This window comes from Camelus ferus, chromosome 6 (genome assembly GCF_009834535.1).
Source record: "Camelus ferus isolate YT-003-E chromosome 6, BCGSAC_Cfer_1.0, whole genome shotgun sequence".
NCBI classification, from domain to species: domain Eukaryota; kingdom Metazoa; phylum Chordata; class Mammalia; order Artiodactyla; family Camelidae; genus Camelus; species Camelus ferus.
In genome coordinates, this window is record NC_045701.1 from 39942133 (window position 1) to 39958337 (window position 16205).

The window sequence follows — 16205 nt, forward strand, 5'->3', positions numbered from 1 at the left end:
GGAAATCTCCGATGAGCTCACCATTTCCTATTTATTCTATACTTACCTGAATGCACCAAGTATTGCAGCTTTTTAATGCCTAGGCAAACCACTGAAATGTCCTTTTGTGAGACACTTCGCTAAAAGACCGCTTTTGATACGTGTTCTTCATCGCCTCTTCAGACTGAATGAGACTGCTTCCTTCTTTTTAAGACACAAGCAACTCACTATTTAGAATCTTTGGCTTTGATTTGGTGGAACAGCCCAACAGGAAGAGACCATGTTCTCTTTTTTTCTCCATATTTCTGAAGGCACACTTGGACTGATTTGTTTTGATTTACTAACAGAATTATGTTCCTGCCAGACACAGGCTTCCTTTATGTCCTTTCAATCATCAGTCTATTTCTGTGGACAGAGTTTTCCCGAGGAACACTGAAATCCCTCTGTCGGTAACTGTGTGCAGAGCCATGTGTGCCACAGCCAGAGTTCATCGGATTTGCGGGGAGAGTAGTTTTTCTCTCCAAGCAGTACATTTCTTGTATGCCTGCCACTAAGCTCCAACCAAAAAACCACGTGACTTTTTAAAAAGATAGTCAAGAGAACTGAGCATCCAGTCTTTGAGGGGTAAAATATGCGTTTGATGTAAAAGGTCTCATGTTCTAAAACAGAAGCTCGCTGCATTTTCCTTTTGGTTGAATGGTATTTGCCACTCCCTTCACAACTAGGGGTGGGTGGGATTTTGAGGCTAAAAGACAAATATTGTCCAATGAGCAGGGGTGGGACAGTTCAGCCAGGAAGATTTCAGTCTCTCTTTGTCTCTATTATTTTCCCCTCACAAATGTGGGGTCACCTCTCTCCTCCAAAGAGCACAGTCTGTAACTCAAAGGCACCTTTAGCTTGGAAGTGGGGGCAGTGCTGATGACAGCTTCCTGGTTTTCCTCAGAGCAGGGCAACAGCAGCCAAAAGCAACTGGTTACACCCTAGACTTCAGAGTTCAAAGGAACAAGTTCTCGTATGGTCCCAGAGGTGTTCAGGCTCACGGTTATTCCTAGGACCGTCAGAGACTGCAAGGCCATCTGGGGAAAATGCACTCACTCTCCCTGTATCTTCACGTTTACCCTCTAAAACCTAAAAGATCATTTCAGTGTTTTCAGATCCTTAAAGAAAAACTAATTTCCATAGCACAATTTCAAAGACATCATTCTAGAAATGTTATGATGTGACCAGTGAATTCAGTGAGACCCACATAGGCTGCTCTACCAAAAGGCTTGGACAGCAAAAAGTAAACTTTGGGATAAACCAAAGAGAAGATGCCAAGCTATGTGTTTGAAATACTCAGACCATATCACGGCATAAGGCTGAAAATACAATCCACATCAACATTTCCTCTCTCTCTGTTTCCTCTATAGTTTGAGCACATTGTCAAGAATTTTCTCCTGGGCTCATTGGTTTGATGAGTATCTATCTCTTTTCAAGGGACAATTAACTATTTTTTAAGGACTTCCAGATCAAGTAACTTACATCATGTTTATTTTTGGTTTTCTCCACAAAAGGGATTTTGTGAAATAGACTAACACAAACACTCTCTCGTTCCTCTCCATTATTTAAAGCTAGAACCCGAAAATAACAGCAGCAGCCCTGGATTAAAGAGAATCGAAAAAGTTTTTGTGTTTTTCAAGTTGTCTAATTTATTACAAACTAAAAATCTCTTTCAAACTGGCACCAAGGTGGCTTTTCTTCTTGAGCTGATCAGGACCACATGAGCTTAGGAGAAGCTGTCAGAGCCCGCCTCTGGCACGGCTGGAGCGAGCCAACTGATTTGCCAGTATGGTTTGTTTTTTTTTTTTTTTTTGAAAGAAGGAAGAAGCTTCATCCCCAAATCATAAATTTATATTCTGGAGCCCCAAGCAAAAATGATTCCTTGCTCATTTTAAAAGAAGCAAAACTCCATTGTGACCTTTTTTGCAGGTCCTCCTGAAAAACAAAAGCAACTGGGGTGACCTTTTGGGAGCCTTCTCAGTATCTTATCTCTAGTTCTCTAGATTCCTGCAGACACCTAGGGGTCTCATTCAGAAAACTCTGAGCCTCAGGAAACAGTCACATCCAAGACTATGTTGGAATGTTTACCTTTACAGAATCCTGTTTGTCAGGCTTGCTCAGGGCAAATTAGTGGATTAGGTCAAACTTGTCATCTTAAACTGACAGTGATGGGCTCCCAGATCTGCTCTGTGGTGTTGACTGTGGTCAGTGAAGGCAGGACTCCCCAGGGAGCCCCTTAGGGGTCCCTCCCTTGGCCATCCTCTCACCACTTCTTCCTCCCATAAGATTACCTGGCCCGCCTCTCTCTCACTGAGATCCTCTCTCTTCACTAGATGGCCCTCGGCCTGGGTGATAAGAAAGGCTGTCTTCATGTAATCACAGGCCCTAATAAATTTGTATTCATCATCTCAGGAAACACAGACACACCTAATCGGACCAGAGTCATGCTGCCTTAACTTGGAAAGGTGACATCCCATCAGTCTTTCAGCAAATAAGCCTTTCCGCCCCTACCCAGCACATCCACGGGGCCTCCTCCCGAGGCCAATGTCTTGCTGGTCATGCATTTCAGCAAGGAGATTTTGCTGGTTTCTTTGTTTCTCTGCTTACAAGTCAGAGAAAGTATTATTAGAGATGGAGGGGGGATCTTTATGATGATTCTGCAAATTCAAATTTGACTTTATAATTCCTGTCTCACTTTGCCCCTTTCTATACACTATATTATGGGTTGTTTTTTTTTTTTTTTTCTTTTAATTTTGCCTGCTTTCGGTCAAATTCCAGTCCAGAATCCCCAGCCAGGCTGGGCTAATCCGGTCAACCATCTCAGTGTTTTCTTCATGAGATTCTAAAAGGGGGCTGCTATGTCTCTTGGCTTTCATTACGAATACTAGAACCATTTGAAATGATCCCTTCTTCCAGATACCCCACAGGTAGAATTATACACCAACCACTGTGTGGGGTGCTGTAAGTTTCCTCTGTGAAAACACTGGGCTGAATTTCATAACCCATCGTTCCTCTATTAATAGTTAACCAGGTTGAGCGGATTTGAATAAAAGCACATCTTGTTGCATGCAACAGCAGTTTGACAGAGGAGCTGTATGGCAGAGTTAGGATTTTACTGCTTTCAGCTTCACTACACAGTTTTGTAGCCGGGGAAGCCATGCATGCAGAATGGCAGACGTACAATTGCCGACAAAAGCAGAGCACAGTCCTACCTGTGGAGCCTCGTCACCAAGAGAAGGTGACAGTCCCGGGTTTTAAAAACACCCTCAACTGTAGAAGAGTTTCAGCATCGAACTTGCCACTATTTGAAACACTCATCAAAGCCAGTCTCTTTCAAGCAACTGTTAAGACCTAAGTGTTAAATCTTACAACCACCCCCTTGCTGTATTGTGAGGGGAAAAAAAAAAGGAGAATGGGAGAAAAGCACTGAAGTTTTCTATGTTTATGGATAAAATATGTGGCGATTTGATTTTTGACCACTCTCAGAGCCAGGAAGACTGGCTGCGATGTGACAGGAAGAGCTTCAGCAGCCTTAAACACAGCCCTTTTCCAAAGTGACTTCCCTTTACCCATCCACCCCCCCCTCCAAAAAAAAAATCAAAATGTACTTCATGAAACTATTGTATATGAAGCACTTATTAGCCATAATTAAATGGACAATATGAATTTACTACGTCTTTAGGACTCTGGCTTGTTCTGGTTTAGAGCAAGATGATTAATGCAAATACATATTACTTGAGATAACCATTTAGCAGCTAATTTAGCCAAATTTATTACAGCAGTTAGAGGTTTTTCATTTTAGCAGACGGAGACAAGGACATGCCAAAAGTGGGCGATGTGGACGAGTGCACACTGCCCTCTAGTGGCCGGCCAGCTGGCGCACTTTGGGGGGGGAGGGTGGAGTCGCTGTGATTTGGCTCCAAGAAGTAACAGCAGGTTGTGCACGTTTCCGGCATCCTTTTAAACCCTTCCCATCCATGGCACTTTATTTCAGGGGCTGATTTACTGCATTTTCCCCCCTTTTACTAGCTCAGGAGTACCCAGATACAAATCAAATCAATTTCAAGTTGGCAAGACTTTGGTTCAAGTATCATTTTTAACATCTGCATTTTAAAGCTCTCTTTCCGTGGGTATTTAATGGCACCGTTTCACATTACTGATTGTTTTTACTTGTTCCTTCATTTGGGGCCATATTTCAGAGTCTGTGTGGAGCTGTCACTCTGTTTGGCTCTAGCCAAGTCAATTCTGTGCCTCCCTCAGGCCAGTGTTTATCTCTGACTTCATGAGGGGATTTATTTTGTTCCAATGTTCAGCAAATTCTCACCAGAATCTCCCAATGAAAATTTAGTTCATACCTGGACTATAAATTGTTAGACAAGAGCAAAAGGAAGAAGTGTATAAGGACACTGGTTGATACTGCTCACACTGAGGTGAAATGATCAAAGACGGAGAGGGAGGAGTGGTGAAGCATCTTTGGAACCATTCAGATACCCAGAATTGCAAAGAGGGCTACCTCGAAGCTATGAATAAATCACATACAAATTTGCCTTTGTTACATCCTGACGTCAAACCCACTGACAACATCCACAGCACATTAGGTATTCTGTGAGCCAAAAAGATCTGTCGTCCTTTTATCCTTCCTTTCATACCATGGCTGCCCAAAACAGAATAACGTCCTGCTACAAATGCTAGTAACCCGAGCTGCCGCTCCACTGAATTGTTGATTTTATTTGTCCCTAATGGCATTCTACATTAAGCAGACAGAGGGCCACCCCTGGCTTGGTGCGAGACCTCCTCTTTCTAAGCTTCAGCTTTTGCAGAGATGATAACCATTTGGTCCCAGTCTTAATAGGCAATGCCTTCTGTTTTGTTTTGTTTTTTCACTAGTGCTGAACAAGGGCCAGTGTGTGACAAAGTACTATCGCTGGATGCAGAAGAATGGAGGATATATTTGGATACAGTCTAGTGCCACCATAGCTATTAATGCCAAGAACGCAAATGAGAAGAATATCATCTGGGTGAATTACCTTCTTAGGTATATTTTCTAATTCTTTTTCATTTCAGCCTCAGTTATAAAATATGCAGCCCAATGGTTAATAGCTGACATGTTATGTTATCTTTTGACAGTATCTGCTGTGGAATTATATAGAAATTCTGCTTTTCTTTCCACAAGATTCAAAGAAATGTGAAAAGATCAAAGCTTTGTCAGTCGGGACTTCTAGGGCAGATTTGCAAAATGCTCAGTAATCCTCGGTCTGCCAACATTTGGGCAGCTCTGCAGAAGTTGCTTTGGTTTCCCCACAAATGTTAAGGCTACTAAATGACAGACTTTTGCCTACAGGGGAAGCATCCAAAAAGCACCTCCTGAGGGGAAGGGCATATGCAGCTCAGTGGCAGAGCACATGCCTAGCATGCACAAGTTTCTGGGTTCAACTCCTAGTACCTCCACTAAAAAAAATAGCAAAAAGCACCTTCTTCTCCCTGACACACTCTCACACTCATGCACTCCAACCCTTGTGAAAATTGTGAAAAGGGGATGGGGAAGGAGTGGCAGAGGTTGTTATATTCCTGCTGTGTTCCATCCTTTTGAAGACTTCAGCATATTACATAGGGTTGGGTTCAGGTTTTGGTAAGCAAAGGAAGGTACTTTGCCAGAACCAAGACAGTATCTATATACAAACAAAGGCCATCTTTTGCCTGCTCTGTGATCACAGGCAAGTTTTACTGCTGTTTTAATGCACCCTTAAATTTATACCCATTAATGTGACCAAGCCCAACAGCTTCCTAAGTTCCACTGTACGATACCATTTCTCTCTCCTTCCTTAACTGCTTGCTGCCTATGGATTCAGACAAGCGCAAAGGTAACCTGGACCAACAGCCTGGGTGGTCTGCGTCTGGGGCAAGCCTTCCATTCTGGGAGGTTCTCCACCAATCCTGCCACGAAGCTCTTTGAATGCACAGCCTGTCATTCCAGACTTTGGCTCTTCTTGGCCTAAAGCCACCAAGCAGGGCCCACGTATGGTCTGAGTAGGAAGACTTCCAGTAGGTCTTATGAATGGAAGTTATTGCCCTTCGGCTGATCGTCGAGACAGGGAGTACCTGAATCCCATTTTTCTGTGAGACTGTCAATAGGAGCTGAGATGCTGACAGCCACGGCTCATCAGCACACCGACCCTTCAGAGTGTGTTTGCGCCTAGTGGTGATGACTCGAAGGCATGAGTGTGCTTGCTACCAATAGCATATCCATCAGACACTAATGATTACTGCTCTAGAGAGGGCTTTAATGGGCACCACTTAAAAGAGTCTTCATTTATCTACTTTCTTTTTCCTTTTTTGACCTCTTCTACTCTACATTAATTCTCTCTAAAGGTAAAAGTATGGGTATTTAATGTGGCTTTCTCCAAAGCCTGGTTTTCATGCAGACTACCCCCCATGTTTGTGATAGGCTCAAGATAGGTTCCGATATCAAAAATTCTTTTACATAGAGGATTATGGAACAGTGGCTATATGGAATGCAAAAGCTTATGCAAACTTACATGCCAAAGTGCAAACAAAATAAATTATCGTGGCACTGACATTCATTTGCTAGGCAAGGAGACCCATCATTATTAAAAAATTAGACATTAGTGACAGGGACACCATAGACCTGAGGATGTCTGATGTAGCCTAGGGCAATAACGTAATCCAGATGGTTGGGTTCATCTCATTCAGGGAGATTTCTTCCTATCTGGATCTTTCTTGCTGTCTCATCCAACTCATGACCTCCTACTCTGCCCATAAACAAAGAGAGTGAGAAGGGTTAAGGAGATGTCAACCACGCGACTGTGGATCAACACTATTGTCCAGACTAGGGTCACCCAGTACAAGCTCATGAATGTCTGGTGTTCCTTGTCTACCTAACTCCATATGGAGAGGAAGGAGGCAGTTTGAGTATCAAAGACCAGCCTTCAGGCTCAAAGAGACTCAATCCCAGGCAGGCCAGGGATTTAGCAGACCTAAAGACTCACCCTAAGTTCAATAATAAGACCATGAGTAAGATGACAATGACTTGTGAATCCCCATGGCATCTGGACCAAAGGAGAATAATATAGACAAGTTTTAGCAGAGGAAGCTCCCCCAAGTCTGCCACTCATTGGGATCACTTCCCCAGGCTGGGGCTCTAGTAAGAAAGGCCTTGGCCAGATTGCAACTGTTAAAGTGTGTTTTTCTTTCCCACATTCTTGTCCTCTGTTCTTCCCCGAGCAATATTTTCATATTCCCTCTTCCTGCCCAGAATCCCTCACTTCCGGGCCCCATCCAGGCTTGTGGGCCCCTGTTCTGAAATTACTACACCTGCAGGCTTCTTCCTGGGCCCTCACAATTACAGAGGCTGCACAGAGCTAAGGCTACCTTCCCACCATCAGTCTCATCTGATCATCTAGAGAAAGCTCTGCTGCCGATGCTAATTCACACTAACGAGTAAATCCCTGATAATTCATCTTCATGAATTAACCCTCCCTGGGACACTTGCAGTTTTAGAGTAGTTACTGAAACGGTGACCTTTTAATATAGGAATTTCACTAGAGATTAGCAAATGAATCGGTGATCATCTATGTAAGCCTCTGGTCGACTGGCCATCATGGAAAGAAAAAAAAGGCATTTTCCATTTTGAGGTCGGAGACTCTCCATGTGTCTTCAGATTACAGTAGTTTATACTGCTCATCCATCAGGCCAGCCTTGAAGCAGCAATTCTAGAAGACAGCTAACTCAAACTGACCGAACACTCTGGCTTTTCCAGAAGAGACTTGCTTCTGAATTAAAAATAGAACAAAAATTAAGCACATTTGTGCAAATGGGGTTAGATCCATTCTGTTAGGGCCTCTTTCACACTGGGACTCTACCCACTGCAATCAGATTTCCAGCTAACAAGCCACAGGTGTACACCACATGAGCCGATGAAAATGTGATTGTAATGGGTGTGTTGACAGTTCAGTAGCCATAATCCATGCAGCCCAAGGTGCACCTGTGCATCTGTCAGATCGTTAGGCGCTGAGGGCTCTGCCCCCCACTCCCCGCACCCCCCCATAGCCTTGGATACATCTGAGCAGCTGAAAAGCTCCATCACAGAGCCAAGACAAGGGTACTGAAGCAATGGACTCATTAGGAGCCCAAGAGAAGACAGGGCACACCAGGAGGCATGGGAATGAATTATTGAGGGTACTTCTCGCATCCTCCCTTCCCCCAGGTGTTATCCTGGGAGGAATGTCAAGCAGCACAGTTCCCTGGACCCCAGTGGTACCTGATTATTTAAAAGCTTCTTAGTGGCTTTCATGTAGCATTTGTAGCAAGGTGCACTTGTACCCCAGCACATGCAATCCAAGCTTCTATAAAACTCCCATGATAAGCTCAGAAATGACTTCATGGTTAGTCCTTTCAACTCTATAAATTCCAGAAGTTTGGGACAAGGAGGTGGGAAGAAGATGGTCAAAAGCAACCCATCCAGTATGGGTATCTGCACTCCTGATGACTGCCTCTCTCCCCGACAGTAATCCCGAGTACAAGGACACGCCAATGGACATTGCCCAGCTCCCCCACCTGCCAGAGAAAACTTCAGAATCCTCGGAGACATCCGACTCTGAATCTGACTCTAAAGACACCTCAGGTATTACAGGTATTACGCCTTCTCCATGTTCTGCAGTTCTGGCCCGCCTTCCCAGTGTGAGGGGTGGGCAACCGCCAAAGGACCAGTGTCCAAACAAAGCACCCGGTCAAGTTTATAGAGAAACATGTATCACATCAAGTTATTACAGTCTTTCTCTACACCCAGAAGTCTATATACTTATACACCACCACATGCATATGTACACCCGTGTGTACATATGATAAGTACATATATGTATGTGGTGGTGTATACACACATACATAAATAAGTATAAATATATATATATGCATGTTGTGGTATATATTCAAACACATATAGATACAGGTATATTATGGTATGTAAATATATGTACACAAATACAGAGAGAGCTTGATTGATTCAGCCATCACTGAATGTCAGCCATACAGAAGCCCTGCCCTAACCCCATAGCTAGCTCCAATCTCTTTTCCAGAAGCAATACAGCAAGGCTATCTCTGTTGCTGCAAGAGAGACTGACTTTGAGGCCCAAATATTCACAGTCTCACCAAGCAGGGATTGAGCCTCTAAGGGATATAATTAATGACTCTCTCTGAGTGCTGGACTGTTACTTAGTTTCTGAAACTATGCAGAACAAATCCATGCTTTCCCATTCCTTGTAATTTGGGGAAGGAGACTTTCTGAGTAGTTCTTCGGAGCACAGGAAAGTTAATATAAAAATTCATTTTCTCTGATCCCCAGCCCCTTTCCAAAGACACACATAGATCCAGGGAATACATAACTCATAGGACTTACAGCTGCAAAAAAATCCTAAGCCTCTGCAAACCCAACCTGTTCTGCTACGCAAATGAAGGCCCGGAGTAGTTACATGACATGCCTGAGGTTCTAGGCCAGGCTGCCATCCAAAACATCACAGCAGAGCCATAAAATCAGCATCACCCCTAAACCCTCTGAGGTTATATTACTGGGAAATTCCATCCTTCCTAAAATGTGCCAGACGACTAGGGCTTCCCCAGCACGAACCTCATCCTTAGGGAACCTGCTCTTCAGGCTGATAAACACAGATCCCTCTACTCCAGACAGCTTCAGGGAGGTGGGCAGAGGGGAGGAGCATTCACAGAGGATCTGGATTGTTTTCCTGTCTCCTAAATTGCATTCCTCTGAAAGTTCTTTACTAGGACAGAAGTTCTAGAGTAGAACTATTTATATGGTATATAGCAGTGAACAAAGATGACAAAAAAACTTTCTGCCCCATGGAGCTTATATTCTAATTAGGGGGAGAGACAGAAGTAAACAAAAACAGAACATACAGTGAATCAGATAGCATTAAGTGCAATGGAGAAAATTAACTTCAGGAATAAAGAGCTCAGTTTTCAACAAGGAACAAAGTCGCCAGTGGAAGGCACAGATCTCTTTAGCAAGTCACCTTGCATGTCATCATTTTTCTGCATCACTAACACCTTCTTTCAGGTTATTTACTCTGATTCCCTGAGTATTTTTGAAGAACTTCTCAAACGTTAATGTGCCTCAGAATCACCTGGGGGTCCTGTTCAAATGAAGAATCTGATTCGGGAGGTCTGGGTGGAAGCCTGAGATTCTGCACATGTAGCAAGTCCCCAGGTGATGCCCGTGCTCCAGGTCCATAGACCACATTTTGAGGGAGGGTCCCGTTAATCTAGGTCCTCCAGAGAGAGCAAGCTCAGGCTTTAAGTAACCAAGGCGGCTCAGGATGGGGCAGGACACCACCCCCTCCCGCCCCACCCCCCGGCAGGTGAGAGGTGGTCTGGCCCTGCTAACCTAGCGTCTCTTGTGTTTCCTCTCCCCTCCACCGCCCTGCCCCCCACCCCCTCGGCCGCCCGCCCCACGCAGAGGACAACGAGAACTCCAAGTCCGACGAGAAGGGGAACCAGTCAGAGAACAGTGAAGACCCAGAGCAGGATCGCAAGAAGTCGGGCGACACGTGCGACAACGACATGAACTGCAATGACGACGGCCACAGCTCCAGCAACCCGGACAGCCGCGACAGCGACGACAGCTTCGAGCACTCGGACTTCGAGAACCCCAAGGCAGCCGAGGACGGCGGCTTCGGCGCACTGGGCCCCATGCAGATCAAGGTCGAGCGCTACGTGGAGAGTGAGTCGGACCTGCGGCTGCAGAACTGTGAGTCGCTGTCATCCGACAGCGCCAAGGACTCCGACAGCGCGGGCGAGGCGGGCGCACAGGCCTCCAGCAAACACCAGAAGCGCAAGAAGCGGCGGAAACGGCAGAAAGGCGGCAGCGCCAGCCGCCGGCGCCTGTCCAGCGCCTCGAGCCCCGGCGGCCTAGACGCCGGCCTGGTGGAGCCCCCGCGGCTGCTGTCCTCCCCCAACAGTACCTCGGTGCTCAAGATCAAGACGGAGATCGCGGAACCCATCAACTTCGACAACGACAGCAGCATCTGGAACTACCCCCCCAACCGGGAGATCTCCCGGAACGAGTCTCCCTACAGCATGACCAAGCCCCCCAGCTCCGAGCACTTCCCGTCCCCGCAGGGCTGCGGGGCCGGCGGCGGCGGCGGCGGCGGCGGCGGCGGCGGCGGCGGCGGCGGGGGGCTGCACGTGGCCATCCCCGACTCGGTCCTCACCCCGCCCGGCGCCGACAGCACCGCCGCCGCCGCCCGCAAAACTCAGTTCGGTGCTTCGGCCCCCGCGACGGCCTTGGCCCCAGTCGCCTCCGACCCGCTGTCGCCCCCGCTCTCGGCGTCCCCGCGGGACAAGCACCCCGGGGGCGGGAGCGGCAGCGGCGGAGGCGGCGGCAGTGGCGGCGGCCCGGGCGCTTCCAACTCCTTGCTGTACACTGGGGACCTGGAGGCGCTGCAGAGGTTGCAGGCGGGCAACGTTGTGCTGCCGCTGGTGCACAGGGTGACCGGGACCCTGGCAGCCACCAGCACGGCCGCGCAAAGGGTCTATACCACCGGCACCATCCGCTACGCCCCCGCCGAGGTGACCCTGGCCATGCAGGGCAACCTGCTGCCCAACGCGCACGCTGTTAACTTCGTGGATGTTAACAGCCCGGGCTTCGGCCTCGACCCTAAGACGCCCATGGAGATGCTCTACCACCACGTGCATCGGCTCAACATGTCGGGACCGTTCGGCGGCGCGGTGAGCGCGGCCAGCCTGACGCAGATGCCCGCCGGCAACGTGTTCACTACGGCCGAGGGACTCTTCTCCACGCTGCCCTTCCCTGTCTACAGCAACGGCATCCACGCGGCACAGACTCTGGAGCGCAAGGAGGACTGAGCACCCCCCAGAGCGGCCCAGGGCTCCGCCTGGAGGCATCGTCGGCGTTTTCGTTTAGACCTTTGATTCTAGCACTTTGAATTTGAGCAGGTCAGCATCTTCTCTCACCACGACGGTCCCCGTTCCAACCCGCTTTCTTTCACTTGACTTATTCTTTCCTGTAAAGATATGTTTATTTTTGGCTTTCAGAGGGTCAGATGACCAGTTGCCTGCCATTTTGTCTTCTTCTAAGATGTGTGTTGGGTTGTTCTGCTTTCCTTTGCATCTTTATTAAGATGTCTTTAATATGTATATGCTTCTGCCACAGAATACTCAGTCTTGTGGTCAAGAGATTTCTCAAGTGACAACCATTGGGTTTTCTTCCTAAAAGATCTTGATATGATCAAGATTGAAAGAGACAAGCAGAAACAATGTGCCCTGTTTGACTAAGTCAAATGAAATGGGGTGGTTTTGTTTTGTTTTGTTTTTGTTCCTAATTCCTTTAAAAATAGGGCGATAGTATTTTAGAATTTTATGCAGAATTTAATTCTCTTTTTATGGTTAAGATTTTAAGATTTTCTTACTTGCACATAAAAATAATTTGGGTTCTTAAACTTAATTTCTGGCCTGTGACTAGAATGTTTAAAAAAAAGTTGGACTAAATATTAATTACTGAAACATTAACTTAATTTCTAAAACCATGGTGCTATCATTTATTAATCTGTAGTGTCTTCATACAAAATGCAGCTCCTGGGCTGGGTTTTGAAGAAAAAAAAAAAGTGTTCTGTCCTGGTCTGGAGTCCGTTGCTGCAGTCTCCTTGGTTAGTTAAGACAAAGCCCTCATTAACGTTTGCTGCAGGACTTAAAATTTTTTACCTCCCAACTAACAAACATAGCCTCACATTAAATTTAATGGGTCAGGAAAGCCCTTTTTAAAAGGGCTTTTGGAAAACTCAATCAAACTGATCTGAGGAGCAGTTTAGATACATACTGTCTTTTGCTTAGCTTTCTTTTTTTTTTTTTCCTTTTCTCAGTCTAACTGAGGCTAATTTTTGCAACTTCAATAACACTTCGGAGTAAAAGAAGGAAAAATATTTAACATGTTTTTGATTATTTTCATTTCTTGCTAAAAAAGGAAGGCTGTATTTTGGGGGACTGATTTGTGTTGATGGATTTTTTTTCCCTTTGGTTCTTTTATTTCTAGGTTGGAACCAATAAGGTTTAAAACTAAAGAATGGGTTAAAATAAGCTTCAAACAGATAACTACAACTGAAAACTGCACATAAAGTTAAAAAAAAAAAAGAAAAAAAGAAAAAAAAAAAAGAAAAAAAATCCTATTTTGTCTTTGTTGCCAGAAATCAGTGTAGTGTCAAACACTCCAAATGACTGTCAAGTATAAATTCTTCTTCCACTCCATTTTTGGCAGCTGTTTGTTAAGGCATCTAATAACAGATGTGAGAACTGTAATGTGTGCACTGTGTACGTGTCCTTGGCTGTCAGTCCATTGCAGTTTCAATGTGTGTTTCTATATGCGGTATATACTAAGCTAATGTAGTTGTTTTGTCCTTTGTCTTCTCTGTGCTCTATCTCTAGTCCGGAGTGGTCCAGTCCCATTCCTGCAGTCCTAGTGAATCAGTGATTCTTGGGGGTTAGTGATTTTTGTGTGGTGGCCTTCCTCTGTAATGTCACCCCATGCTGCTTCTACTGTCTGTGAATCTTTCGTTTCACTTTTTTAAGACTCCTGCTGTTGCTTTGCTGGTGTATAATCTCCCCACCTCTCCCCTCTTTCCCTCTCTGTCTCTTTTCCCCTTTTCCTGCCTCATCTTTCCTCCCTGCCCCACCCCACCCCCACTTCTCCAAAATCTTTTTCATTCTCAGAGATAAAAAGACTCTTAACTAGCTCAAGGTTAATGGAGCCATTTTTCCCACAATGGAATTCTGGGTACGACTCTTTCTTCTGGAGTGCCGCACAAAGCACTGAAGAAGAACAATGCTCAGATAGATGAAATAAACCGATGCCACATAGCCTCAGTTGTTAACATTCCCAGAGTCCCTTGCGCTCTACCTATAAGCAGTGGGTGCTTTTCTTTGGTTTCCTTCCAGGTTGGCTGATGGAGCAATATATAAAACAATTTACCAGTGAGACCGAAAATTATTTCAAAAGTCAACCCACCAATTTTTAAAAACAAAAGGGGCGGGGGTAATGGAATATAGAATTGTCCTGTATCTTGGTTTACGTGTGCAATGCTCATAGAGTAACTCGGCTGTCCTTTGAATGTCACTGTGTTGAGTGGATTCCTCCAGGACCTTTAATTTCATGAGTTGGGGCCAAACCACTGTGGAATAGTAGCAAAAAGAAGTTCAAGGCCACCAGTTGGACTAGTGAGCTTACCTGAAGGATGTAAGTAGGTTTAGAAGGTGACGAAGGCCAATCACGAAATTTCAACCTGAATTTTGGAAGCTCTACTCTAGCTATCGAACAATCAAAGGAATGCACCTGTCAGCTACAGAGAACAGCTAGACAGCTGGGTTTTTTTTTTTTTCTTTTATAAATGTTTCTGTGTTGTGTCAAAATGATTTCTGGTGATTTAAACTAACAGATAATCACAGCTGCTGTCTAAATCCATAGTGTTAAAATTACAAAATGAAAAAAAAAAAAAACACTTCATTACCTGTGAAGAGTGTGTCTGTGTTTTTAACTATTTCTTGTACAAATATATGAAAACTTTTATGAGGAGACTGGTGCCAAGTAGCTGAATAATGGGGAAAGGGATATTCTGTTCGTAAAAATCTTAGCAGTGTTACCAACTCTACGATATATATATAAAAAAAATTAAAACGTTACAAAGCGACAGCTATGGTACATTTGTTTTGTGTGAAGCTAACCGGACCTAACTTCCTGAGTGCCTGGCTTATTTTGAAACATTTTTTTTCATTGACCATTGATAATGCTGCAAATCAGAAATGTACATACTTCATTTACAACAGGGTTCTTTTTATACTTTTGTAGATTCTCATACATGTCACATACATGGTTGTCTTTATGTAACTTAATTTTTCATCCGCAGGTGCCATTTTCATAATAAACTTCTCTTGGATTTGTTACTATCTGGCATCATTTCTTTTACATGTAACCATCCTAACTAATGAATGCTGGTAGTATTTGTTTCAGCAGGAACCTTGGTCATTATTCTCAATTTAAAAAAAAAAAAATTTAAAGCATCCATATTTTTGCTAGTTTTGAGCACAATGCATAGCTTGTGTACCAATGAGGCTGACAAGGCACAGATTAAGATGCTAATCCAAATACTACACCAAACTTGCAACCATCCTAAATTTTCAGCTACCCCAACTCATTGTCATATGAGCATTATTATGCATATTGTCAAAACTGAATGGGCCTGCGACATTAACCACTATGGGAAGTGTGCATTTTTTCTTGATTAATGCACAGTAAGTGATGACGGTTTTCATACATTAATCATTTAAAATGCACTTGGTATTTTCATTTATTACGAGCTATAACATATAACCAACTGTTTCATTGCTTATACCTTCTCTTTACACTAAAGATGTATTTTCTTTCTCCAGATGAGCCAAGTAAGTCATGGTTGTGCTGTTTTTGGTTAGGTTGGTGTGCAGCCTGTCCCATTTGAAGGCAGGTCAGCTGGCTAACTCAAAAAAATAAAGAGAGAACTGCAGCTGCTTTCCCAAAGTTAAGGATACAGGTGGGTCACCTGTTAAGTCTGTGCTCTCCAGATAATGAGGACATGTGAATGGGTTGAGCAGAAAGAAAAGACAAACACTGTCCAAAAGCTCCCAGCTAGAGTGAAAATATCACGTCCTACTCTTGGTCTTCAGTGACATTTGCCAGTTTCAGGGTACTTTTTGTTAATGGAGGACCACTTCAGGCTGGTGGATACGGAAATGCGGCTGTGGCGGTGGGGCCCTAGATCTCTCTACTGTGCCCTTTATGGGTCCCTGGAAATGAGTACTTAAAATTAAACATAGGGAGAGGGTGATTGAGAACACAGAACTGGGTTATCTCAACTACTTTGCCAAACTGTATCTTCTTTCCCTTTTGCTTTTGAGAATCAGAAGAACACAGTATAGCAATAGCAAGATTGAGAAGTAAACAAACTGATGAAGCTAGAAACGCAGTCCTGACCACATGACAGTGAGCGCTGAGCCAGCTTACCCAGGGCGCTCTGTCTGAAGGTGCTGACGGAGCCAGCTCTCAGCAGTGGCTTCCAGAGTTTGCATGGGGGTAGAGGGGAGCCTACCAAGGCAGAGGGCCAAGCCTCTGTCAGCTG

The 16205-nt window shown here is 44.9% G+C and overlaps 1 protein-coding gene and 1 long non-coding RNA gene across 6 annotated transcripts in view; one reads left to right on the forward strand and one right to left on the reverse strand.

Annotated features, from left to right (window-relative positions):
* The window catches only part of NPAS3 (neuronal PAS domain protein 3), a 799363-nt gene extending 784350 nt beyond the window's left edge, over positions 1–15013 (forward strand). For all 4 annotated transcript variants that reach the window (XM_032481854.1, XM_032481855.1, XM_032481857.1 and 1 more), the window contains 3 exons: positions 4906–5053; positions 8544–8668; positions 10505–15013. In XM_032481854.1, coding sequence (XP_032337745.1) covers positions 4906–5053; positions 8544–8668; positions 10505–11913 — 1682 coding nt within the window. In that variant the 3' untranslated portion in view covers positions 11914–15013. The remainder of the gene's footprint in view (positions 1–4905; positions 5054–8543; positions 8669–10504) is intronic.
* The window catches only part of LOC116664221, a 228922-nt gene that overhangs the window by 151546 nt on the left and 61171 nt on the right, over positions 1–16205 (reverse strand). The window lies entirely within an intron of this gene.